Raw genomic sequence first — 27,210 nt, forward strand, 5'->3', positions numbered from 1 at the left:
TTATTTCTGAAGTATCTCAATAGGGTTTATATAGTTTATTAAACTATATAAACCCTATTGAGACACTACAGAATTAAACTGGCAGCACATGTTGCTATATAAACCCTATTGAGACACTTCAGAAAAAAACTGGAAAATCATTTTGCTATATAAACCCTATGGAGACACTTCAGAATTAAACTGGCAGCATGTGTTGCTATATAAAACCTATGGAGACACTTCAGAAATAAACTGGCAGTACGTGTTGCTATATAAACCATATTGAGATGCTTCAGAAATAAACTGGCAGCACCTCATATCTTAAGTTTAAATGTGCTGTCAGACTGAAGCGAAGGTGTCCCAGGATGGTTTATATAGATTCATGTGCTGCCAGTTTATTTCTGAAGTGTCTCAATAGGGTTTATATAGTTTGATAAAATATATAAACCCTATTGAGACACTTCAGAATATATCAGGGCTGTTTAGAAACTGGGGGCTCTCCAGGGTAAACAAGCAGGGGATATCCTCTTGCATCTAAAGCCTAATAGGTTACATCAGTTATTAGATTGTATAAAGCATGTAGGATTTCCCAATGCTATTAGAATGTTTTCTGCAGCTACAAATACATTGCCAAAAACTGTTGGCCATTTGTAAAAAAAAAAAAAAAGTCACCATTGTCTCCAGTGGAAGAAACCAGCAGTTTGTTAGGACTGGGCTTAGGTCTCTTACACATTCATTTGTAATTCATAGGTAATGTGTCACAATAAGATTAGAGTTTAATGCTGCCAGATTAAAACTAAAGCGGCACCAGGCGATCTATACAGGATAAATAGCTTAGTCTGCAGCACTATTCTTAGATGATGTTTATGTGTCAATTCAACTTACTGGAGGCTGATGCTGCGGGAGTAAGCGTACGCGCTGGTTCCCCCTCACACACCGCGGAGCTGGATGAAAATGGCTGCCACAATGATCCTCCCTGGCGTCCTCTTTTATAGGGTCATGTACACAGAGGAAGGCTGGGTTTGCATCAGGGGGAGAGGCAAACCCAGCCCTTCTCATCTCACCAGATCCCCAGCAGCCTACAGTGTTGCCTTCAGCTGAGAGCTGTCAGCGCATCAGCGAGACAAGCCTAAGGCAGTGGTGGGGAGGAGTGACAGCACGGCAGGGAGGAGTGACAGCGCGGCCCGGCACGGCAGTGAGTAAGGCAGTCCTTTGGTAATCAGCAGGGCGGGCACAAACGGGCAGGGCGCATTCTGTCACTCAGAAAAGGGGCAGGGCGCAGGCCCTGCAAAAGAAGGCTAGCGTGAACACTACATATAATTCCAGTGATACTGCCGTGTATAATTCCAGTGGTACTGGCATATAAATCCATTGATCCTGCCATATAAATCCAGTCCAGTGGTACGGCTGTATAATTCCAGTGGTACTTTCGTATAAGTCCATTGATCCTGCCGTATAAATCCAGTCAAGTGGTACTGCTGTATAATTCCAGTGATACTGCCATAAATCCAGTCCGGTGGTACTGCAGTATAAATCCAGTGGTTACTGCCGTATAATTCCAGTGATACTGCCGTATAAATCCAGTCCAGTGGTACTGCCATATAATTCCAATGATACTGCCGTATAATTTCAGTGGTACTGGCGTATAAGTCCAGTTATCCTGCCATATAAATCCAGTCCAGTGGTACTGCTGTATAATTCCAGTGATACTGCCATATAAATCCAGTCCACTGGTACTGCTGTATAATTCCAGTGATACTGCCATATAATTCCAGTGATACTGCCGTATAATTCCAGTGGTACTGGAGTATAAATCCAGTGATACTGCCGTATAAATCCAGTCCAGTGGTACTGCAATATAATTCCAGAGATACTGCTGTATAATTCCAGTGGTACTGCCGTATAAGTCCAGTTATCCTGCAGTATAAATCCAGTCCGGTGGTACTGCCGTATAAGTCCATTGGTACTGCCGTATAATTCCATTGATACTGCCGTATAAGTCCAGTCCAGTGGTGCTGCTATATAAGTTCAATGGTGCTGTCCCGTGCTTTATATTATTTACTCCAAATAAAGCGGTTATTAATATTTAATCCAAATAATTTTCACAGGGTTTGCCCTGTTGTAGCGGTACGCTCTCCTGTACCGCATATTGATATATAACTCCAGAAAACTAACGGAGAACAAAAATTTGGAGGATAAAATAGGGAAAGATCAAGAACCACTTCCTCCTAGTGCTGAAGCTACTGCCACCAGTCATGACATAGATGATGAAATGCCATCAACATCGTCTGCCAAGGCCGATGCACAATGCGATAGTAGAGGGCACATAAAATCCAAAAAGCCAAAGGTCAATAAAAAGACCCCGAAAAAATAATTTAAATGGTCTGAGGAGAAACGTAAACTTGCCAATATGCCATTTACGACACGTAGTGACATGGAACGCCTAAGGCCCTGGCCTATGTTCATGACGATGGAAGCCCTCATTCTCCCGCTAGAAAAATTATAAGAGTTAAGCTGGCAAAAGCACAGAAAAGAACTGTGCTTTCTAAGATGGTATCACAAATCCCCAAGGAGAGTCCAAGTGTGTCGGCGGTTGCGATGCCTGACCTTCCCAACACTAGACGGGAAGAGGTGGCTCCTCCCACCATTTGCATGCCCTCTGCAAGTGCTGGAAGTAGCACCCACAGTCCAGTTTCTGATATTTAAATTGAAGATGTCACTGTTGAAGTACACCAGGATGAGGATGTGGGTGTTGCTGGCGCTGTGGAGGAAGTTGGCGATGAGGATTCTGATGGTGATGTGGTTTGTATAAATCAGGCACTGGGGGAGACAACTGTTGTCCGTGGGATGAATAAGCCCATTGTGATGCCTGGGCAAAATACCAAAAAAGCCACCTCTTCGGTTTGAAATTATTTCTCCATAAATCCAGACAACAGGTGTCAAGCCGTGTGTTGCTTCTAGCAATCTGTAATAAGTAGGGGTAAGGACATTAACTACCTAGGAACAACCTCCTTTATTCGTCACCTGCTGCGCAACCATCAGAAGTCAGTGTCAAGTTGTGAAACTTTGGGTAAGCGTGTAAGCAGTCCACTGACACCTAAATCTCTTCTTCCTCTTGTACCCAAGCTCCTGCAAGCCACAACACCAACTCCCTCAATGTCAACTTCCTCCTCAGTCAGTAACGTCAATAGTCCTGCAGGCCATGTCACTGGCAAGACTGAGGAGTACTCTCCTAACCGGGATTCCTCTGGAGGATCCTTGAGTGGTACGTCTACTGCTGCTGTTGCTGCTGGGAGTCAACCGTCATCCCAGAGGGGAAGTTGGAAGACCATTTGTACTACTTCAAGTAAGCAGTTGACTGTCCAACAGTCCTTTGTGAGGAAGATGAAATATGACAGCAGTCATCCTGTTGCAAAGCGGTTAACTGAGGCCTTGACAGCTATGTTGGTGTTAGACGTGCGTCCGGTATCCGCCATTAGTTCAGTGGGACTTAGAGAATTGATGGAGGTATTGTCCCCCGTTACCAAATCCCATCTAGGTTCCACTTCACTAGGCAGGCGATGCCGAGAATGTACAGAGACATCACAAAAAGTGTCCTCAGTGTCCTAAAAAATGCAGTTGTACCCACTATCCACTTAACCATGGACATGTGGAAAAGTGGAACAGGGCAGACTAAGAACTATCTGACTGTGACAGCCCTCTGGGTAGATGTATTGCCCGCAGCAACAACAGCAGCGGCACCAGTAGCAGCATCTTGTAAACGCCAACTCGTTCCTAGGCAGGCTATGCTATGTATCACCGCTTTACGTAAGAGGCACACCGCTGACCACCTCTTTTGGAAACTGAAGGACATCATCGCACAATGGCTTTGCCCACTTAGACTCTCCTGGGGATTTTTGATATCGGACAACGGCAGCAATATTGTGCGTGCATTACATCTGGGCAAATTCTAGCACGTCCCATGTTTTGCATGTACAATTAATTTGGTGGTGCAGAATTTTTTTTTAAATGACAGGGGCTTGCAGGAGATGCTGTTGGTGGCCCGAAAATTGCGGGCCACTTTCGACATCCAGCCACTGCGTGCCAAAGACTGAAGCGCCCGCAAACATTCCTGAACCTGCCCTGCCATCACCTGAAGCAAGAGGTGGTAATGAGATTGAATTCAACACTCCATATGCTTCAGAGGATGGAGGAGCAACAAAAGGCCATTCAAGCCTATACATCCACCTACGATATCGGCAAAGGAGGGGGAATGCACCTGACTCAAGCGCAGTGGAGAATGATTTCCATCTTGTGCAAGGTTCTCCAACCCCTTGAACTTGCCACACGTGAAGTCCGTTCTGACACTGCCAGCTTGAGTCAGGTCATTCCCCTTATCAGGCTTTTGCAGAAGCAGCTGGAGAAATTGAAGAAGGAGCTAAGACGAAGCGTTTCCGCAGAGTATGTGGGACTTGTGGATGGAGCCCTTCATTCGCTTTGCCAGGATTCAAGGGTGGTCAATCTGTTGAAATCAGAGCACTACATTTTGGCCACCATGCCAGATCTTAGGTTTAAAGCCTACGTTGTATCTCTCTTTCCGGCAGACACAAATCTGCAGAGGTTCAAAGACCTGCTGGTGAGAAAATTGTCAACTCAAGCGGAACGTGACACGTCAACAGCTCCTCCTTCAATTCTCCCGCAACTGGGGCTGCGAGGAAAAGGAAAAGATTTCCTAGCCCACCCACTGGCGGTGATGTAAGGCAGTCAGGAGCGAGTGCCGACATCTGGTCCGGACTGAATGACCTGCCAACGATTACTGACATGTCTACTATCACTGCATATGATTCTGTCACCATTGAAAGAATGGTGGACGATTATTTGAGTGACAGCATCCAAGTAGGCATGTCAGACAGTCCGTACATATACTGGCAGGAAAAAGAGGCAATTTGGATGCCCTTGCACAAACTGGCATTATTTTACCCAATTTGCCCCTCCTCCAGTGTGTACTCTGAAAGAGTGTTTAGTGCAGCCGGTAACCTTGTCAGCGATCGGCGTAGGAGCTTACTTCCACAAAATGTGGAGAAGATGATGCTCATCAAAATTAATTATTTATAATTATAAATTCCTCCAGGAAGACCTTTACCAGCAATTGCCTCCAGAAAGTACACAGGGACCTGTGATGGTGGATTCCAATGGGGACAAATTAATACTCTGTGAGGAGGAGGATGTACACACTGAAAGGGGTGATGAATCGGAGGATGAGGTTGTCATCTTTTCTCTGTAGAGCCAGTTTGTGCAAGGAGAGATTATTGCTTCTTTCTCTATCGTCCTAGTGGATGCTGGGGTTCCTGAAAGGACCATGGGGAATAGCGGCTCCGCAGGAGACAGGGCACAAAAAGTAAAGCTTTTTCCGATCAGGTGGTGTGCACTGGCTCCTCCCCCTATGACCCTCCTCCAGACTCCAGTTAGATTTTTGTGCCCGGCCGAGAAGGGTGCAATCTAGGTGGCTCTCCTAAAGAGCTGCTTAGAAAAAGTTTAGCTAGGTTTTTTATTTTACAGTGATTCCTGCTGGCAACAGGATCACTGCAGCGAGGGACTGAGGGGAGAAGGAGTCAACTCACCTGCGTGCAGGATGGATTGGCTTCTTGGCTACTGGACATCAAGCTCCAGAGGGACGATCACGGGTACAGCCTGGATGGTCACCGGAGCCACGCCGCCGGCCCCCTTGCAGATGCTGAAGACAGAAGAGGTCCAGAATCGGCGGCTGAAGACTCCTGCAGTCTTCAAAAGGTAGCGCACAGCACTGCAGCTGTGCGCCATTTTCCTCTCAGCACACTTCACACGGCAGTCACTGAGGGTGCAGGGCGCTGGGAGGGGGGCGCCCTGGGAGGCAAAATGATTACCTATAAAGGCTAAAAATACCTCACATATAGCCCTAGAGGCTATATGGAGATATTTAACCCCTGCCTAATTTCTCTAAATAGCGGGAGACGAGCCCGCCAGAAAAGGGGCGGGGCCTGTCTCCTCAGCACACGGCGCCATTTCCTCTCACAGTTCCGCTGGTCAGGACGGCTCCCAAGTCTCTCCCCTGCACTGCACTACAGAAACAGGGTAAAACAGAGAGGGGGGGGCACATTTATGGCGATAATTTGATATAACAAAGCAGCTATAAGGGAGCACTTATTATAAGGCTATCCCTGATATATATATATAGCGCTTTTGGTGTGTGCTGGCAAACTCTCCCTCTGTCTCCCCAAAGGGCTAGTGGGTCCTGTCTTCGTTAGGAGCATTCCCTGTGTGTCTGCTGTGTGTCGGTACGTGTGTGTCGACATGTATGAGGACGATATTGGTGTGGAGGCGGAGCAATTGCCAAATATGAGGATGTCACCCCCTAGGGAGTCGACACCGGAATGGATGCCTTTATTTATGGAACTACGGGATAGTGTCAACACGCTAAAGCAGTCGTTTGACGACATGAGGCGGCCGGACAATCAATTAGTGCCTGTCCAGGCGACTCAAACACCGTCAGGGGCTGTGAAACGCCCTTTGCCTCAGTCGGTCGACACAGACCCAGACACAGGCGATGACTCCAGTGGTGACGGTGACGAATCAACCGTATTTTCCAGTAGGGCCACACGTTATATGATTTTGGCAATGAAGGAGGCGTTACATTTAGCTGATACTACAGGTACCACTAAACAGGGTATTATGTGGGGTATGAAAAAACTACCTATAGTTTTTCCTGAATCAGAAGAATTAAATGACGTGTGTAATGAAGCGTGGGTTGCCCCTGATAAAAAACTGATAATTTCAAAGAAATTATTGGCATTATACCCTTTCCCGCCAGAGGTTAGGGAGCGCTGGGAAACACCTCCTAGGGTGGACAAGGCGCTAACACGCTTATCTAAACAAGTGGCGTTACCCTCTCCTGAGACGGCCGCACTTAAAGATCCATCAGATAGGAGGATGGAAAATATCCAAAAAAGTATATACACACATGCAGGTGTTATACTACGACCAGCTGTAGCGACTGCCTGGATGGGCAGTGCTGGGGTAGTTTGGTCAGAGTCCCTGATTGAAAATATTGATACCCTGGACAGGGACAATATTTTACTGTCGTTAGAACAAATAAAGGATGCATTTCTTTATATGCGTGATGCACAGAGGGATATCTGCACACTGGCATCACGGGTAAGTGCTATGTCCATTTCGGCCAGAAGAGCTTTATGGACGCGACAGTGGTCAGGTGATGCGGATTCAAAACGGCATATGGAAGTTTTGCCGTATAAAGGGGAGGAGTTATTTGGAGTCGGTCTATCAGATTTGGTGGCCACGGCTACAGCCGGGAAATCCACCTTTCTACCTCAAGTCACTCCCCCACAGAAAAAGGCACCGACTTTTCAACCGCAGCCCTTTCGTTCCTTTAAAAATAAGAGAGCAAAGGGCTATTCATATCTGCCACGAGGCAAAGGTCGAGGGAAGAGACAGCAACACGCAGCTCCTTCCCAGGAACAGAAGCCCTCCCCGGCTTCTACAAAAGCCTCAGCATGACGCTGGGGCTCCTCAAGCGGACTCGGGGATGGTGGGCGGTCGTCTCAAAAATTACAGCGCGCAGTGGGCTCACTCGCAGGTAGATCCCTGGATCCTGCAGATAATATCTCAAGGGTACAGGTTGGAATTAGAGACGGATCCACCTCGCCGTTTCCTGAAGTCTGCTTTACCAACGTCCCCCTCCGAAAGGGAGACGGTTTTGGAAGCCATTCACAAGCTGTACTCTCAGCAGGTGATAGTCAAGGTACCTCTTCTACAACAAGGGAAGGGGTATTATTCCACTCTTTTTGTGGTACCGAAGCCGGATGGCTCGGTAAGGCCTATTCTAAATCTGAAGTCCTTGAACCTGTACATAAAGAAGTTCAAGTTCAAAATGGAGTCACTCAGAGCAGTGATAGCGAACCTGGAAGAGGGGGACTTTATGGTATCCTTGGACATCAAGGATGCGTATCTCCACGTTCCAATTTACCCCTCACACCAGGGGTACCTCAGGTTCGTTGTACAAAACTGTCACTATCAGTTTCAGACGCTGCCGTTCGGATTGTCCACGGCACCTCGGATCTTTACAAAGGTAATGGCCGAGATGATGATTCTTCTTCGAAGAAAAGGCGTATTAATTATCCCATACTTGGACGATCTCCTAATAAGGGCGAGGTCCAGAGAACAGCTAGAGATGGGATTAGCACTGTCTCAAGAAGTGCTAAAACAGCACGGGTGGATTCTGAATATTCCAAAATCCCAGTTAATGCCGACAACTCGTCTGCTGTTCCTGGGGATGATTCTGGACACGGTTCAGAAAAAGGTTTTTCTCCCGGAGGAAAAAGCCAAGGAGTTATCCGAGCTTGTCAGGAACCTCCTAAAACCAGGAAAGGTGTCTGTACATCAATGCACAAGAGTCCTGGGAAAAATGGTAGCTTCTTACGAAGCAATTCCATTCGGCAGATTCCACGCAAGAATTTTCCAAAGGGATCTGTTGGACAAATGGTCAGGGTCGCATCTTCAGATGCACCTACGGATAACCCTGTCTCCAAGGACAAGGGTGTCTCTTCTGTGGTGGTTGCAGAGTCCTCATCTATTGGAGGGCCGCAGATTCGGCATACAGGATTGGATCCTGGTGACCACGGACGCCAGCCTGAGAGGCTGGGGAGCAGTCACACAAGGAAGAAACTTCCAGGGAGTATGGACGAGCCTGGAAACGTCTCTTCACATAAACATTCTGGAACTAAGAGCAATATACAATGCTCTAAGCCAGGCAGAACCTCTGCTTCAGGGAAAACCGGTGTTGATCCAGTCGGACAACATCACGGCAGTCGCCCATGTGAACAGACAGGGCGGCACAAGAAGCAGGAGTGCAATGGCAGAAGCTGCAAGGATTCTTCGCTGGGCAGAGAATCATGTGATAGCGCTATCAGCAGTGTTCATCCCGGGAGTGGACAACTGGGAAGCAGACTTCCTCAGCAGACACGATCTTCACCCGGGAGAGCGGGGACTTCATCCAGAAGTCTTCCACATGCTGGTAACCCGTTGGGAAAGACCAATGGTGGACATGATGGCGTCTCGCCTCAACAAAAAACTGGACAGGTATTGCGCCAGGTCAAGAGATCCGCAGGCAATAGCTGTGGACGCGCTGGTAACGCCTTGGGTGTACCAGTCGGTGTATGTGTTTCCTCCTCTGCCTCTCATACCAAAAGTATTGAGAATTATACGGCAAAGAGGCGTAAGAACGATACTAGTGGTTCCGGATTGGCCAAGAAGGACTTGGTACCCGGAACTTCAAGAGATGATCACGGAAGATCCGTGGCCTCTACCTCTAAGGAGGGACTTGCTTCAGCAGGGTCCCTGTCTGTTTCAAGACTTACCGCGGCTGCGTTTGACGGCATGGCGGTTGAACGCCGGATCCTAATGGAAAAAGGCATGCCGGAAGAAGTCATTCCTACTTTGATTAAAGCAAGGAAAGAAGTAACCGTGCAACATTATCACCGAATTTGGCGAAAATATGTTGCGTGGTGCGAAGATCGGAGTGCTCCGACGGAGGAATTTCAACTGGGTCGATTCCTACATTTCCTGCAATCAGGATTGTCTATGGGTCTCAAATTGGGATCTATTAAGGTTCAAATTTCGGCCCTGTCGATTTTCTTTCAAAAAGAATTGGCTTCAGTCCCTGAAGTCCAGACCTTTGTGAAGGGAGTGCTGCATATACAGCCTCCTGTGGTGCCTCCAGTGGCACCGTGGGATCTCAATGTAGTTTTGGATTTTCTAAAATCTCATTGGTTTGAACCACTAAATAAGGTGGATTTGAAATATCTCACTTGGAAAGTGACCATGCTTCTAGCCCTGGCTTCTGCCAGGAGAGTGTCAGAATTGGCAGCTTTATCTTACAAAAGCCCATATCTGATTTTCCATTCGGACAGGGCAGAACTGCGGACTCGTCCGCATTTTCTCCCTAAGGTGGTGTCAGCATTTCATCTGAACCAGCCTATTGTAGTGCCTGCGGCTACAAGTGACTTGGAGGACTCCAAGTTACTGGACGTTGTCAGAGCATTAAAAATATATATTGCAAGAACAGCTGGAGTCAGAAAATCTGACTCGTTGTTTATATTGTATGCACCCAACAAGATGGGTGCTCCTGCGTCTAAGCAGACGATTGCTCGTTGGATCTGTAGCACAATCCAACTGGCACATTCTGTGGCAGGCCTGCCACAGCCTAAATCTGTAAAGGCCCACTCCACAAGGAAGGTGGGCTCATCTTGGGCGGCTGCCCGAGGGGTCTCGGCATTACAACTTTGCCGAGCAGCTACGTGGTCAGGGGAGAACACGTTTGTAAAATTTTACAAATTTGATACTCTGGCTAAGGAGGACCTGGAGTTCTCTCATTCGGTGCTGCAGAGTCATCCACACTCTCCCGCCCGTTTGGGAGCTTTGGTATAATCCCCATGGTCCTTTCAGGAACCCCAGCATCCACTAGGACGATAGAGAAAATAAGATTTTACTTACCGATAAATCTATTTCTCGGAGTCCGTAGTGGATGCTGGGCGCCCATCCCAAGTGCGGATTATCTGCATAAATTGTACATAGTTATTGTTAACTTATTCGGGTTATTGTTGTAGGAAGCCATCTTTCAGAGGCTCCGCTGTTATCATACTGTTAACTGGGTTTAGATCACAAGTTGTACGGTGTGATTGGTGTGGCTGGTATGAGTCTTACCCGGGATTCAAAATCCTCCCTTATTGTGTACGCTCGTCCGGGCACAGTACCTAACTGGAGTCTGGAGGAGGGTCATAGGGGGAGGAGCCAGTGCACACCACCTGATCGGAAAAAGCTTTACTTTTTGTGCCCTGTCTCCTGCGGAGCCGCTATTCCCCATGGTCCTTTCAGGAACCCCAGCATCCACTACGGACTCCGAGAAATAGATTTATCGGTAAGTAAAATCTTATTTTTTTGGTGGGGGCTCAAACAAACCAGTCATTTCAGCCACAGTCGTGTGGCAGACCCTGTCGCTGAAATTATTGGTTTGTTAAAGTGTGCATGTCCTGTTTATACAACATAAGGGTGGGTGGGAGTGCCCAAGGACAATTCCATCTTGCACCTCTTTTTCTTCTTTGCATCATGTGCTGTTTGGTGGCTAGTTTTTTAAAGTGCTATCCTGTCTGACACTGCCATACAACTCCAGGGGTACTGACGTATAAGTCCAGTCCAGTGTTGCTGTCTTGTGCTGCATCAGTCCAGTGGTGGTGTCTTGTGCTGCCATAAGTCCAGTGGTGGTGTCCTGTGCTGTATATTATTTACTTCAAATAAAAGGGTTATATACATTACTTATATTATTATCCAAATCATTTTCTTTTTCACCAACTATGGGTCACTGGAGTACTTTTGGGATATGGACGGCTTCCACTGGAACAGGGCACTGAATATTTAAATTTAGAACTCTCCACCCCTCCATATCCCAGAGTATCTCAGTGTTTTTCTGTGCTCGAAGTAGCAACAAGGCTTGTGTGGAGCTCAACCATACTTCTTTTGAATATTTTTGATTTTTAATTTTTACTTTTTACACTCTTCAGCACATCCCTTCCCAGTTTATAAAAAAAACGTGGGTCCGGGATAGTGCCGCTGCACGGAGGCAGCGCATGGCATGTCGGTCCTCACAAAGAGCACCCTCACAGCCACACGCAGCCTACTGACTGCTGCAAGAGCTGGACGGAGCTTACAGACAGAAGCCCCGTCACAGCCATTGCTACTGGAGTCAAGGTTATGCTGGGGGGACGGGGCGGTCAGCGCACGCTGCCGCCCCGCTGTGTGGGGAAAATGTTCTAACAAGCCGCCCGCACCCGCCGCTCCTAACAAGCCCCAGCCGCTACTACCATCACGCTGTACGGGGCTCAGCGCCCGACACAGCCGCTCCAACTAGCGATACACCGCCGCTCCGACTGCCGCATGCGCTCACACCCGCCGTCCACACTTATGCAGCACGGCTGCTCTCCCTGCTAGAAGACTCCCCGGCTCACTGCAAAAGCTCCGGACCCGCTCACCGGCATCCACTCGCAGTGGTGCACGGGGGGGGGGGGGGAGAGAAGGCTGCTCACAGAGCATAGGCTGCATGCCGTGCTGCAGGGGTTATAATAGGCTGCATGGGTTTAATATTGAATATGCGGCATCCATTATGGTAATAGGTTGTTAAGCCTATATTGATTCCACAGTTAGATACAGGTTATAAAGACATGTGTTGTAACCTGACCTGTGATTTCACTGTAAGCATGGCATGGGGGGCCATTTTAACCATGCTTCCTGTGTCTTCCTATGATTCCAGAACGTTCCTGTCCTACATCTCTACTCCACCGGATGGCGCAGGGTTGTTAGTGGGAATTTTGGATCAGGTTTCATATAGTACTGGCCACGTGCACTGCACTGCAGCCATATATATATATATATATATTTATATATATATATATATATATATATTATACACTCCTTAGTACAATTTTACTGAGTCGTGCAAGTGTCTGTCTTTTGTATATTGTATTGTCTATCTGCATAATGAGTAAGGCACCAGCAAAATCTAAAAAGCAGTTTCAGTGCAATGTCTGTAAGAGTGTGTTACCGGATGGATCCACCACATGTACAGTATGTTTTGTGAATTCAGCTACGAATACAATTTTGCCTCCGGTTTCAAAGCCGGTTTCATCCCTGGACCCTCCTTGGGAAATGCTAGTCAATGTAATGGCTGGGTTGCAATCAGAATTGGCCGCCGCTCGACAAGAGCGGGAAGTGGCAAGATCTGAGTCTCGGGTGAGACCGCTGGAACTACCGTAGGGATTTCAGCCTTGCCATAAGTCCAAGTCCATTTTGGGTAGTAGGGATAAATTTCATTTGTCTTATGATTTACCCGTTTCTGCTCTGTTGCATTCTGATGATTCTATGCCAGACCTCACTGCGCAAGATGAGGGTGAGGAGGGCGAAGTAGACCAGCAGTCAGATAGTGAAGATTTTGACAGCCCAGGCATTGATAATCTCATCAGAGCGGTGCGTCAGTCTCTGAAGTTTACAGAAACTGAGGAGCCTCTGACAAATGATTAAGTCGTCTTTACTAAACGAAAGAGATCTCCAATGTGTTTTCCTGTTTTGGAATCTCTTAATAAGATGTTAGTAGAAACACGAAAAAATCCAGATAAACGGTTTTCGATACCTCGCAGATTTAAGTCTAGTTACCAGTTTCCAGAATCTGTGACATGTACATGGGAGAATCCGCCAATGGTGGATTCGTCTGTGTCAAAACTTACAAAGAAATTAACCATACCAGTGCCAACGGCTACTATGCTTAAAGACCCTTCAGACCGTAAAATAGAAGCTATGCTAAAGTCCATGTACTGTATATAGCAGCAGGAGTGTTGCTTAGACCTGGGTTGGTTGGCAATTGGGTCACTAAGGCGCTAATTGTATGGATAACAGAACTCAAGTCTGCCCTACATGACGATCACCTTATACTTCTTGCTGATCAAATCTGTGAGGCTGCGGAGTATCTATGTTCAGCTTCTACTGACATCTGTCAGCTCACTTCTCGCATTTCATTGTCGCTAGTTACAGTATGACGAGCACTCTGACTGCGTTCTTGGCAAGCGGAGGTAGAGGTCAAAAGAGGTATAGAGGCGTTGCCTTACGGTGGAGAGAAGTTGTTTGGTCCTTAATTGGACAAATGGATTTCTGAGGCTACGGGAGGAAAGTCTGTTTTCTTACCATTGCCTCCAACGGTACCAAGACGGAAATACTCTGGTCCGGCGTTCAAATCCTTTAGACCTCAGCCCTTTCGAGGCCGTGGTAGAGGAACAGCCACGCCTGGTAGACGAGGTCGAGGACGTGGTTTCCAACAAACCAACACCAGTCGTCAGGACGCTAAGGTCACCGACAAGCCAGTGGCAGCACGGGCTCCCAGCCCATCTCGGATCTCCAATTGTGGGAGCACGCCTTCAGATGTTCCATTTGGCGTGGTTCCTGACATCCACAGATGGGTGGATCCGCAATTTAGTGTTAAAAGGTTACAAAATAGAGTTCGACTGTCTCACGCCACTGCGGTTTTTCAAGACTGGATTGCCTCTGTCGGACGACAAGAGGGCAGTTCTGCAAATTGCCATTTAGTCCCTGCTGGATTCAGCAGTTTTGATTCCGGTCCCTGTACAACAACAAGGTCAGGGTTGTTATTCCAGTCTGTTTGTGGTACCAAAGCCGGATGGCTCCGTCAGGCCAATATTGAACTTAAAGGGTCTCAATCAGTACGTCACTTACTACAGATTTAAGATGGAATCTCTGCTGTTAGTAATTGCAGGTTTAGAGCCACAGGAATTCATGATTGCGCTAGATCTCAAGGATGCGTACTTACACATTCCGATTTGGCCACTTCATCAGAGGTTCTTGTGTTTTGCAATGCGGCAGAACCATTACCAGTTTCAGCCTCTACCGTTTGGCCTCTCGTCAGCGCCTCGGGTATTCACCAAAATGATGTCTGTGCTGATAGCTCATCTCAGATCCCTGGGAGTGACAATAGTTCCGTACTTGGACGATCTGCTCATCAAAGCGCTGTCTCAACAGATGCTCCTCCAACATGCGTTGTTAACGTACAATGTACTTGTTCACCACGGTTGGATTGTCAACTTCAAGAAATCACATCTAATTCCGTCTCAAAGACTTCAATTTTTAGGTATGATTCTCGATACGGTAAATCAAAGAATTTACGTACCAGAACAGAATGTACAGATTATTCGTCATCTGGTACAATTAGTGCTCAAGCCACGCACAGTTTCGGTCCATTTGTGCATTCGCCTCTTAGGCACAATGGTGGCGGCTTTCGAAGCGCTTCAGTTCTAAAGATTTCACTCACGTCCTTTTCAACTGGATGTGCTCGTACAGTGGTCAGGCTCGCATCTGCAGATTCACCACTGGGTGAGGTTGTCGCCACGGGCCAGGATATCTCTACTCTGGTGGCTCAAAGTACACAATTAGCCGCAGGGAAACGGTTCAGCGCCTGGAATTGGATAATTATAACGACGGAAGCAAGTCTCAGAGGTTGGGGAGCTGTAGTTCAAAATTGTCAGCTCCAGGGTCTCTGGGCGGATCACAAAAGATTGCTGTCTATAAATGTCCTGGAACTCCGGGCAATTTATAATGCGCTACGACAAGCAGTACACATGCTTCGGTCTCAGACTGTCCAGGTGCAGTCAGACAACGCGACGGCAGTCGCATACATCAACAAACAAGGAGGAACGAGAAGCCACATGGCAATGCGGGAAGTAGCTTGAATCCTCAATTTGGCCGTGCATCACCAAGTGATATTGTCGGCAGTGTTCATTCTGGGAGTGGACAACTGGGAGGCGGATTATCTCAGCCGTCGGGATTTTCATCCAGGAGAATGGGCATTAAATCCGGAAGTGTTTCACATGTTGGTCCAGAGGTGGGGTTACCCTCAAGTGGACCTGATGGCATCTCGCCACAATCACCAAACGCCCCAGTATGTGTCCAGAACGCGAGATCCAAAGGCAGTGGCGGTGGATGCTCTCACAATCGCGTGGCCGTACAGCCTCGTGTATCTGTTTCCACCGTTTCCGCTGCTCCCTCTGTTGCTAAAACAGATCAAAAGAGAGTCCGCCACAGTCATACTAGTGGCGCCTCATTGGCCTCGGAGAGCTTGGTTCTCGGATTTCCGCGGACTACTCGCAGACGATCCTTGCCCGCTCCCACTACGTCCGGACCTGTTACAACAGGGCCCGTTCCTTTACCCCGATTTAGCGCGGCTGCGTTTGACGGGGTGGCTGTTGAGACCGCCCTCTTAAGAAGAGAGGGCATTCCAAAATCTGTTATACCAACCATGTAACAAGCTAGGAAACCAGTTACAGCAGCTCATTATTACAGAATTCGGCGTGCCTATATAGGTTGGTGTGAAGCTCGGAAGTTTCCGACATCATATTTCAAGTTATCCCGTCTTTTGTTATTTCTACAGATGGGGTTAGATGGAGGACTGCGTTTATCTACACTAAAGGTGCAGGTATCTGCTTTGTCAATTTACTTTCAAAGACGATTGGCTCTATTGCCGTCTGTACACACCTTTCTGCAAGGTGTCCTCAGAGTACAGCCTCCATTCATTCCACCTACAGCGCCATGGGACTTGAATCTGGTTTTAGGTTTCTTACAGTCTTCATATTTTGAACCCTTACAACAAGTGGATATTAAGTTTCTCACTTGGAAAACAATTTTTCTCCTAGCCTTAGCTTCAGCAAGGCGTGTTCCAGATTTGGGTGCCTTGTCATGCAAGCCACCGTATTTGGTGTTTCATGATGACAGAGCGGAACTTCGGACGAATCCCGCTTTCTTACCAAAGGTAGTGTCATCTTTTCACATCAATCAACCAATAGTAGTTCCTATGTTAACAGGAGATTCTGAAACTTTGGATGTGGTACGCGCACTACGCGTTTATGTATCCCGAACGTCTACAGTTCGTAAGACGGATACGTTGTTTGTTCTCTATGATGCTGCCAAAATGGGTTGGCCAGCTTCTAAGCAGACCTTATCCAGATGGATTAAACGGACTATACATCAGGCTTACCTTTATGCTAGGTTACACTCATTCCACATGTTCTGTGGGAACTTCATGGGCAGCTGGTTGTGGGGCTTCTACGACGCAGCTTTGCCGTGCGGCTACATGGTCATCAGTGCACACGTTTGTGCGCTTTTACAAGTTTGATACGTTTGCGGCATCAGCATCTAGCTTTGGCCGCCTAGTGTTACAGGTGCCAAACAGCTCTCCCGCCCACGGGGGAAGCTTTGGTACGTCCCAAGAGTACTCCAGTGACCCCTAGTGGATGAAAAAAAAAAATAGGATTTTGGTACTTACCAGGTAAATCCTTTTCTTTGAATCCATAGGGGGCACTGGACGCCCACCCAGAGCAGTTTTACCTGGTTTGTGGTAAGTTCAGGGGATCTTATGGTAACACATTCTCACAGACTGGTTCAAAGTTTCAAGTTCTATCGGTTATGGTGTCAACTGTTTAGTTGTCAGTAACGTTATGTGTCAACTTTATTGTCCGTTATGTTATATGTAATTCTCCATTGTCAACCTCTCTATAGCTCCTGTTCGGCTCAGTAAAAAACACTGAGGTACTCTGGGATATGGAGGGGTGGAGAGTTCTAAATTTAAATATTCAGTGCCCTGTTCCTGCGGAAGCCGCCCGTATCCCAAGAGTACTCCAGTGCCCCCTATGGATTCAAAGAAAAGGATTTACCTGGTAAGTACCAAAATCCTATTTTTACAGGGTTTGCCCTGTGTGATGTAGGGGTACGCTTGCCTGTGCTGCATATTATTATAATAGCTCCAAATAAAAGGGTTATTATTATCCAAATTAATTTTGTAGGCTTTGCCGTGTGTGTGTGTGGTTTAGGGGTACTCTCTCCTGTGCCACCAATATTGTGCGTGTATTACATCTGGGCAATTTCCAGCACGTCCAATGTTGTTTGTGCCGCACACTTGTGTCGCTTAGCTTAGTCATACAGCTATGTACCTCATTGCATCTCTTTTACTTCTTTGCATCATGTGCTGTTTGGGGCCTATTTTTTTAAATCTGCCATCCTGTCTGACACTGCAGTGCCACTCCTAGATGGTCCAGGTGTTTGTGCCGCTCACTTGTGTCGCTTAGCTTAGTCATACAGCCACCTCAGTGCAACCTTTTGGCCTAAAAACAATATTGTGAGGTGTTCAGAATAGACTGGAAATGAATGTTATTGAGGTTAGTAATACCATAGGACTGCCGCTTTGAAAAACTGTCCGAGATCGACTGGCACCCCGCACCTCCGACAATCTCGGATGCAATTGCATTTTATGTACAGATGTGTCCTCATACATCTAGCCTTTATATGCCATGCAGCGCAAGATGCTTGGTGTGAGTGAGCCGCAAAGTCCTGTGAGACTCTGCTAGTGTTGGGTGTCTTTTTTTGCCGAAAATGCATCTTAGTCGCAACGCAACTAGGACTTACTAGTAGTCTGTGCTGATTGTTTTCATATTCGGCAGTTGTATTTCTGTGTGCAACTGAGTTGGTGTACGACGCACAATGGAATTTGCATGGAAAGAAGCCATGGGCGCTGCATCATAGCACTTCGTATACAGATTTAGATACTCAATCGTACACAAATCTACAAGTATTGCATATTAAATTCATCAGCTCAGTCTCCTAGTGCATCCTAGTTGCATTGCATTGTGACTGAGATGCCCCGTTGTTGTCAACTCTAAATACAGTCAAAGATCTGCGATGGTTTCCGTGCATGCAATGCAGCCGCACTTGTGGAATTCTTTATAGATGCTTAATGGATATTCCTATTCTTTGGGTCCTTCATGACCACTTGCAATCCATAATAGTTTCTATGTAATCTGCACTGGCTCCCCATCCCCTACAGAATCCTCTTCAAACTACTCACTCTTACATACAAGGTCTGCTCCAACTTCACTGCTCCCTACATCTCCACCAACCTCATCTCCCTACGCACTCTTTCCCACCCTATCCGGTCATCCAATGACCATCGCCTCTCTGCTACCCTGGTTACTGCATTTCACAGACAAATCCTGACGTCTCAATCTCATTTGCCCTCAATTCTCCATTGACTTGCTCTAGCCTTTACTAACCTGGGTATACAGAATTGATATGGTACAAAAGATCTGAAGTTGAGACTGATTCAATTACATCTCACAGTAGCCCACCCTATTAGTGAACATTACGTTTTTAATTTTTCTGATATTGTAATTTCACTGTTGTTTTATGTATGTAACATTAATACATTATGTATTTATGCTAATTTATATGTCTTGTTTTATTGGATTATCTCTGTAAAAGTGTCCCAGCTTTGTTAATATTCATCTTATATTACTCAATTGCATGTGTACATTTAAACTGCTAATATTGACATATTGCTCTATGGCTAAATACATTTCACAGCACCAGATTTCTGGGGGAATTAAAATAGATGGGGGTAAATGTAATAGGGTGCGAGAAGGCGGACGTGTGAGAGTTTTGCCTTCTCGCACCCTATTACATTTACCCCTTAGTGTTGTAGTCTTTTATGCAATGTGTACAAATGAGATTACAGAAAGTAATACACAGATGATCTTGTTTTTTTGCAGTCTCTACTTTAATGAACTGTCGGACAGTGGACTCCGAGCCATGCAGACTCTGGGAGACGTCCGAGTCCTTGTGTCTCTCACAGAAGGAAGAGATGCATCACGTCATTGGGCTCTGATATTAAGGGAGGTGAAGGCCAATGCTGGAGGCTGGGATCATGCACGAATGAGTGCTCACCTTACTCTGCTTTTACGAGATCTGCAAAGTAGCCGGGCACTGACCCAAAATCTATGGCGCAAAGTGCGAATTCTCCGTGTGGAGACTGAGGTCAAACGTATGCTGAGCAGCATTCAACAGGGAAAGCTCTGACAGTATGTTGTCACCCATTAATTTCAGTAGTTTTCTATCTATTTTGCTGAAAATATACTGTAAATTACATAGATCAGTAGTCAACTGTAAGTAAATGTCAGAAGCGTTTATTGAATGTTTAAGCTGTACGTGCAATTTTGTTATCCATACGTATTTGCTTTATAAATAATAATAAACCTAAGTAATAAAACTGCTATATATTATAACTTGACACTCTTCTCAGTGGTCCAGTGTTTACCATTTTGGGATTTCAGTAGCGAGGGGAAAAAAAACTTTTATGTGAAGTACTATACTATTTTCTTGTCATTTTTTTCTGTATAATTCCCAAGCATTTTTTGTTTTCTTAATGTGTTACGCCATAGTTGCCACCACTTGGGGGTCCTTTTTTTCTCTCATAGCTATCACCCCATTAAGGTCACTACAGGTTTCAGTGTTGGGCTGGCTATTGTGTATGGACTTTTTTCCATGTTACAGGGATTCTGGGAAGTTGGAGTAGTAGCTACATCTTCTGAGGCATCCTTTTTTGGATACAGAGTTATTTGGCAAGAAAGATAACTACTGTAGCAATTTTCATTGGTAGGCCAGTTAGGTTGTGTTTTGTTACCTGGCCATGTCAAATGAAAAACAATGAGCCCTGATCTGAGAAGCCTTGAGCTTGTTGCCTCTAAAAAAGGTTTGTGTGTGTGTGTGTGTGTGTGTGTGTGTGTGTGTGTGTGTGTGTGTGTGTGTGTTGGGAAGCCAGTGGTATTCTGGACCGCTTTGTGGTAAAAGCAACCAGCCCCACAGACTTTCCTTGACAATACCAGTTATAAATTTGTTGTGGCCCAGGTGGTATAATTGCAACCTTAGAATAAGGGCCTAGTGCAGTAGAGATTGCAATTTATGCACATTGTAAATCACATTTTGCTTGAATAGATGAATAACCGATTTCCCTGGATATTTTGGAATATTGAACACTGCCCTCGTAAATATTTGATTTCTGCAGCGGGGTACACTGGGGTTCCACAGGGAATAATATTGGGGTGTAGAGTAGGATCTTGATCCGAGGCACCAACAGTCAAAGCTTTGACTGTTCCCAAGATGCTCAGCACCGCCTCCTCTATAACCCCGCCTCCATGCACAGAAGCTCCGTTTGTAAGTTGGTGCCCTGCAGACAGGACATTAACAGGCAGGGCTGCTCCAGCAGACCTGAAAAGAGCTTTTTTAAAAGAAGATAGAATACTTCAAGGGCTGCAGCAGAGGCACTCTTAGTGCTAGATGTCATTCTGACATCTGCTGCAGCTCCATCACCTCCCCCGGCAGCGCTGTATACTCCCGCATCCCTGGTTGCCGGGTACTTACAGCGGAGGTTCCGGTACTTCACCTAGGGCACACACACTTGCCGCAGCTCTCCAGGATCGCATGGCCGCATCAAGGGAGGAGGTAAGAGGGTCCCCCAAGCAGGCCCCGCCGAAAATCGCGGTCTGGCGCGGCCATTAGGAGGCGGGCCGCGCACGCTAAAGAGAAGAATGTCTCCCAGCGCTAGTGTTATCGGGTGTATGTTCTATAATTTTAGTAATATCTATTCGTAGAAATAAGAGTAACTCTAACAACAATATATATTAAAAATAAAAATAATATTTTATTTCCAAGCATAGAACAAAGACGTTAAAAAATGGACCATAGAAAGGAGATCCTCCTTAGTTCTAATAAAATCAGGTGTTCAAAAGAAACAATTGCTATTGAATCCTAATACCGGTGTACTGAATACAAACAACCACGTACAACATAAAACATAAAAACCAGTGATACACTGAATAGCGAATTATTCACTGGATGGATATTTGTAATCCTCAGGTAAGTATAAATGAGGGTATAGAAGTAGGTGCTATTGTGTAGTCACCTATCAAACAGAAAGTTTGCCCATCATGTGTCCTGGTTCATACCAGTAAAAGCGTAGTCCTTCCGGTGTAGGTATGTACAAGTCACTCCAAACGGGATAGCCAGATCCCCAGTCTATAAACTCATAACGCTCAAAACACTTACTTGAATGTCCCAGGAAGTAAATGAACGGGTGTCTGCCGGCAGACTGTAACTGATTTCTCCGCGATCAACTAGTTTCGCCTGTCACCGCAGGCTTCCTCGGGATGGTCGAGCAAGATCAATCCCCCCGTTCTTTATACTTCCTTAGCGTGTCAGTAGTCATGGTGACCAGTTCTCCTGGCGCGCTTTGTACGCATTCGTTACCATAGCAGCCTGTCCTCCGTCTACGTCCTCCACGTCTCATATTGGTAGTCATGGTAACCAAAAAGTGTTTAAATGAGCCGCTCTGTCGCATTGGTTACCATACTAACCGGACCTCCGTCTACGTCCTCAGCTTGTCATAGCGGTTGTCATGGTAACTGAAAATGCTTGAATGAGCCGCTCATGACTCGTAGCACTTCCCTCCTCTCCTCCACAATATCCATCGTAGTTTTCACTCTCTGTAGTAGATAGGATTAGTGAGATAGCACTCCCACCTATCCCGACCAATGTCCTCATCAGTCATAAAGCGGGATTGTTAATCAAACTTTCCCTCTATGTTGTTCCTGATTGTTTATCTCTATATCAGTTTCATCCCCTAACTAAAAGTCTCTCAGGGGATGGATATAGAGGTCATAATATCCGGTTAATAAGACAATTCTAAACGGCCATCTTCCAAAATATCCACATGATGTAAGACAACAACACATAACAGCAACACAAAAGACAGTGTCTCTCTATCCTAGGGGTAACATTATAATAAAAATGTTTCTGATAACCTCCAATTTCCTCAAACTAGATCCCATAATATTTACTTCATTCTTTAAGGAAAGGAAAGAGGTCCCAATCTATATTAAGGCCCTTAGGCACCAAGGTTTCCAACTCAAATCATTTTTGCTTCTTCTTTCAATAATGCATTATCCCAATCCCCTCCTCTCCATGATTTTTGTACTAGTTTTATCCCAATAAATTCTAGGCCCATATGGTCACTATTGTGCATTTTAGTAAAATGTTCCGCGCACGCTGGTGTGGACACTGTGTTGGTACAGGGACCCCACTAGACCACCAGGGTAGGGGCACAGGTCGGTTTTGTATATAAACCATTTTATTATGGCCCACAGTACCCGGTGGTGAAGTCCAGCAAGGGGATAAGGCTCGGACCTGTAGCCCCTCCTTCAGCCCCTGGGCGCCATTTAGAGTAAATGTTCCCACCCTGGAGCTGCATCTCTCTATCTCCCTCACTCCCTGTCAGCGTTTGGGCACCATTACGCACATATGTTAAGGAAATTAAGCAATTTATAGCATCTATTCTGTCTTTTTAATACCATGTAATACTTAAAAAGGCATTATTAGGTAACACTTGTTTTTGACAAAGAATGTATGTTCGTGACCCGAACTTGCCTAGTTTGCTAAGTCATTCTAGCCTTGTTTACTTGTGTCATGTGCCCAAGCCAGGACCAGATGGTGTTCGATAAGGAGGAACGGGCCTCATGGCCTGTTCTGATTGGTCCAAGCCTGGGTGGAGGAAATTTTGTAATATGCAATATTAAGAGCTTTCTCTGCCATGTTCGGGGCAGACTGAGCGCTCTTGTAATTTTACTTGTAAGTGCATGCTGACTGTCACTTTATTGTAATCTTGCTCTGCCATTATCAATATATAAACTCTGAATTTGATAACAGCTGTTCACGTTGTTTTTTTATCCACAACAATTTGGTGCCGAAACTCGGGATCTGAAAGCGACTGGAATGGAATCAGGACAAGGAACGGAGGACTGGAGACCAGAATGGCGCCATTTAAAAAGGTGAGAACATTTGTGTCTCTGTCAGCTCTCCCCTCCTCCGCTCCTAAGTCCCTCCATCCCACTATCGTGAGTGCAGATCCCAAGAACCTGAACAGTTGTTTTGTGTGTTAACATCTTTTTGGATATGCATGTGTGAGTGTATGTAGATGCTGGCACATTGCCACATCAGCATGATAGAGGCCCTTTACGGCTGAATGATTGTGCTGCCCCAAGCATGCTGGTGGCAGGGAAGTAAAAAGTAAGTGGACCCTATTGTCCTCAGACACGAATGTTTCCTATCTTCTCAGTCTGTCACGTAAACTCATTAACATTGTCTGCATAGTGGAAGGACAAATGTAAGGATAAGTGTTGGTGAAGAGTAACTTCTCTGCTGGTCTACCTTTGCTTGTCAATACCGGTCTGTGGGCAACCGATTGTGGCTCTCCCCCAGAACAGGAACGATCTAATCTCTGATTACCTCCTGGCCTGCAATCTGACAGCTCTGTGTACACTGGTTTGAGTCTGCTTCTCGCTACACTGAAGGGCATGACCCGAAGCTGCAGACTTGTGTCTCATGAAAAATCATACTTCTGGCTTAGATAATCCCTTACTTGCATGGTTTGACATAGATGATATTAGAGGGCAAATATTGTTTGGCATCTTCGCCATGCTGATTTTTATTTGGCTCTGTTGGAAAATTTGGAGGGACCAAAAGCAGGGATTCGCTGTGTGGGACTTCCCCTAACAGCCAATAGCCATAGAATATAGTGCTGTGAAACACTGAGAGAGGGGTGTAAGAGTCCCCTCCACCATAGCCGGGCTATGGGAAACAGTCACAAATCAGAATCACCAAATCAGAGTAATGGATGTCCTGAGACTCCTCATACTCCACAGGAGATGAGTAAGAAATATGTCAAATGGGTCAGCCGGCATTTACCTAAGTGGGGCAGGCTGACTAGGGGGATGGATTGTGGGATCCCAAAAGAGGGAACCTTTGAATTATCCTGCTGGGCAACCCTCTACAAAAATGAAAAAAAATTCACTGAGCCAAATGAACAGGCAGCTTGGAGTAGATAGACGGTAGAATCTCATAAAAGACAGCAAAAAGCCCAAGGCATTTATAGAAACAACAACAGGAAGGGCAAATCAGCAAGGAGGGGAGGTACAGGCAGATGAGAAAGAGGGGGAGGAATTGTTTTGTGTGGAGTGGAGGGTGAGCTATTCATCACTCCCAGAATAACCCAAGGTGAAATAGATGGAATGGCTGAGGAATATTGCTTGCCACAAGCCTCAGCCTACCCAGTCAGAGAGCAATTCATTCCTGGTACAAATGAGTCTAGCCAGCTCAATCCAGAGAAATATACAGGAGGTGCAAGAGAAAAAGGTCAAGAGGGTGATGGTAGTTGACACACGCGGCAACCCCCAGAGGGGTAATTTCAGGTGGAGAAACAATTGGGAGCCCAGAAATGTGAAGTGCTACAATTGTGGGAAACAGGGCCACATTGCAAGAAATTGGCCAGCTCCAAAAAAGGGGGGCAGGATAGCGCCTGACAGGGAGGGTTTCCAGTGTTACCAGTCATCTCGGTGTTATGAGCCACAGCAGTGGTTAATTTTCTGTTTGCATTCGGTTCATGTATTTTGTGTTATATTTCTATTTGCATGCCAGAATTTCTTATGTACTTGTTTAGAGTGCTATACTTTTGTTTACTAGTCTGGTAACTACAGTGTCGTATTTTGTGGGTCTTCCCGTTAGCCTTATTTTCGGGCTTTTGTACTGGACGGCAGCGGCGCACATAACTTGTTTGTTTAGTTCTAATTTTGTAGTCTCCTTAGCTGTAGCTAGTTTTCCCCTTACTCACTCGCAGTCTCAGGTAGTGCCTTGTAAAACCGGGGGGCATCGGAGTCTGGGCGGACCTAATTCGCCCATTCAAACGCGGCTGTCGTGGGCAGAAGACTAGCACTGCAGGCACTATCCGACCACTGGGAGGAGTAACGGAGTTAGGGTTAGAAAAGGTCTTGCTGCAGCCATTCATACTGGACGCAGCTTCACTCATGAGTACTGGAACTCCCCAGTTGTCATACATTCCACAGAGTTCCAGGTACTCAATTTGTAACATTGTACTTATTTCCTAAGACTCGGAGAGTAGGAGGGTGAAGCCTTTGTCCACTTGACCCTCTCTGAAATGCCTTTTTACTCAGTGGAGTATCTGGTGGACAGTAGAGCAGCCCGTGTTCTCAAGAGATATAGAGAGTATATCAATAGATACTCTAATGACCCTGCAAAATCAGGCAGGTCCCCAAACACTTGGCAAGTGGCGGAAGGCCGGTTGCCAACAGATAAATGATGTTTGGAAACATGAGGATGGTCGATTGTGTGCACATCTCCCTTCACGTGTTTCCAAAGGGGCAATGATTGCTAGTGTCAATAAATTTTGGTTTGAAACAATTTGCAACAGAATGGTTATGTTCTGCTTATAGATAGAGGCGTGGCCAGTTGCCAAGGCAATGGCTACAGTAACAGCAAATACATTGATAGCTCAAATTGTGTGCAGGTATGGCCTACATGAAACGGTTGAGAGAGCAAATAGCGTATTAAAAAACAAAATGGCTAAGATCTGTGAGCAAACAAAACTTACATGGGTACAAGCTTTGCCAGTTGCTCTTTTGCAATGAGGCATACCCCAAAGGGATTACATGGACTTTCATCATTTGAAATACTGTTTGGCAGGCTGCCACTCAAATTACATGAACAGTACACTTTTGTTACTGACTACGTTGTTCAGCTTCATAAGCAACTGACTAATTTGCATGGCAAAGTATTTTCTTCTTTACCAAATCCACAAGACATATCTGGAACCCCGATTTGATGGCCCATGCCAGGTGCCACTGACCACAGCTACCTCCATCAAGGTGGAGGGGAAAGCACGCTTCTCACTGTAAGAAAATTAACTTTCAGGTCAATGATGCAAACTGGTTCCAAAAGCGTGGGGCCCCCGGGGAGAAGAGAACTGAATGGACTGTTAAGACACACTTGTTTTTCTGCCTGCTTGTTTGTGCTTTATATCAGTGTGTGCAGGTGAAAGGAAAAAAGCAAAAGAACTCTATATGGCTTCTACATCAGCAGACAGCTAAGTAGTTGAACGCCACTGACTGTTGGATCTGTTCTTATGTTCCTGCTAACCTCAAGGAATCCCTTTGATTGGTATTCCAATCTCAATGAACGATTTTAACCTCACAGATTATAGCTATAATGTTGAAATAGATATAAATCACACTGCTCACAATGCTCTTTCAGACCTAGGAATATATTTAGAAATTGCTGGTATAATCTCTCCGCACACTATGTGTATAGGGCCTATGTTTATTAACCACGTGGCCGAACTAAAAGGTCACCTAGTCAACTTACCTAAGATATACATTGGAGAAACAAATTGTAAAAATGCTGCCTTAGTGTTTAACATGGAATACAATGAAACGTCATGTGACAAGGTGAATGGTAACTGTTACAATCAATGTTGGTGAGCAAATATGGAAGCTCTTTGTGCCCCTAGGTGTGCCTGTCCTAACCAGATGGATGAGGATGATTGGGATTGTAAAACCCAAGTGAACAATAATATGGTATGGTTTCAGAGAAGGTTGGGAAACCATGGTAAGATAATCCCTAGGGTGCTGAAGCAAGGGCTATACTATATTTGTGGCAATAGAGCCTACTCATGGCTTCCTATGGGAGCTTGGGGGAACTGCACTATAGGAAGAGTTGTGCCAGCCATAAGACAGCGTGAAAACATCTCTTTTACCAATATGATAGAAACAGGCCCTAGAGAGACTAGATACAAGAGAGAATTGTTTACTGCAGCAGATAAAGCCTGGATGTGGTTCATGTCTGTACAGGCTAGGGAATTGAATTAGCAAACAAGTGAAATAAATCTGCAAATATTATGGATGGTATAATTAATGAGACCAC

General features: G+C 45.9%; 1 protein-coding gene across 3 annotated transcripts in view; it reads left to right on the plus strand.

Moving 5' to 3' along the window:
• NLRX1 (NLR family member X1) overlaps positions 1-19,675 on the plus strand; it is a 477,701-nt gene extending 458,026 nt beyond the window's left edge. For all 3 annotated transcript variants that reach the window (XM_063942904.1, XM_063942903.1, XM_063942905.1), the window contains one exon: positions 19,158-19,675. In XM_063942904.1, the coding sequence (XP_063798974.1) occupies positions 19,158-19,464 (307 nt within the window). In that variant the 3' untranslated portion in view covers positions 19,465-19,675. The remainder of the gene's footprint in view (positions 1-19,157) is intronic.
• The last annotated feature ends 7,535 nt before the right edge of the window (positions 19,676-27,210 follow it).

The sequence above is a fragment of the Pseudophryne corroboree genome, chromosome 10 (genome assembly GCF_028390025.1).
Source record: "Pseudophryne corroboree isolate aPseCor3 chromosome 10, aPseCor3.hap2, whole genome shotgun sequence".
NCBI lineage: Eukaryota > Metazoa > Chordata > Amphibia > Anura > Myobatrachidae > Pseudophryne > Pseudophryne corroboree.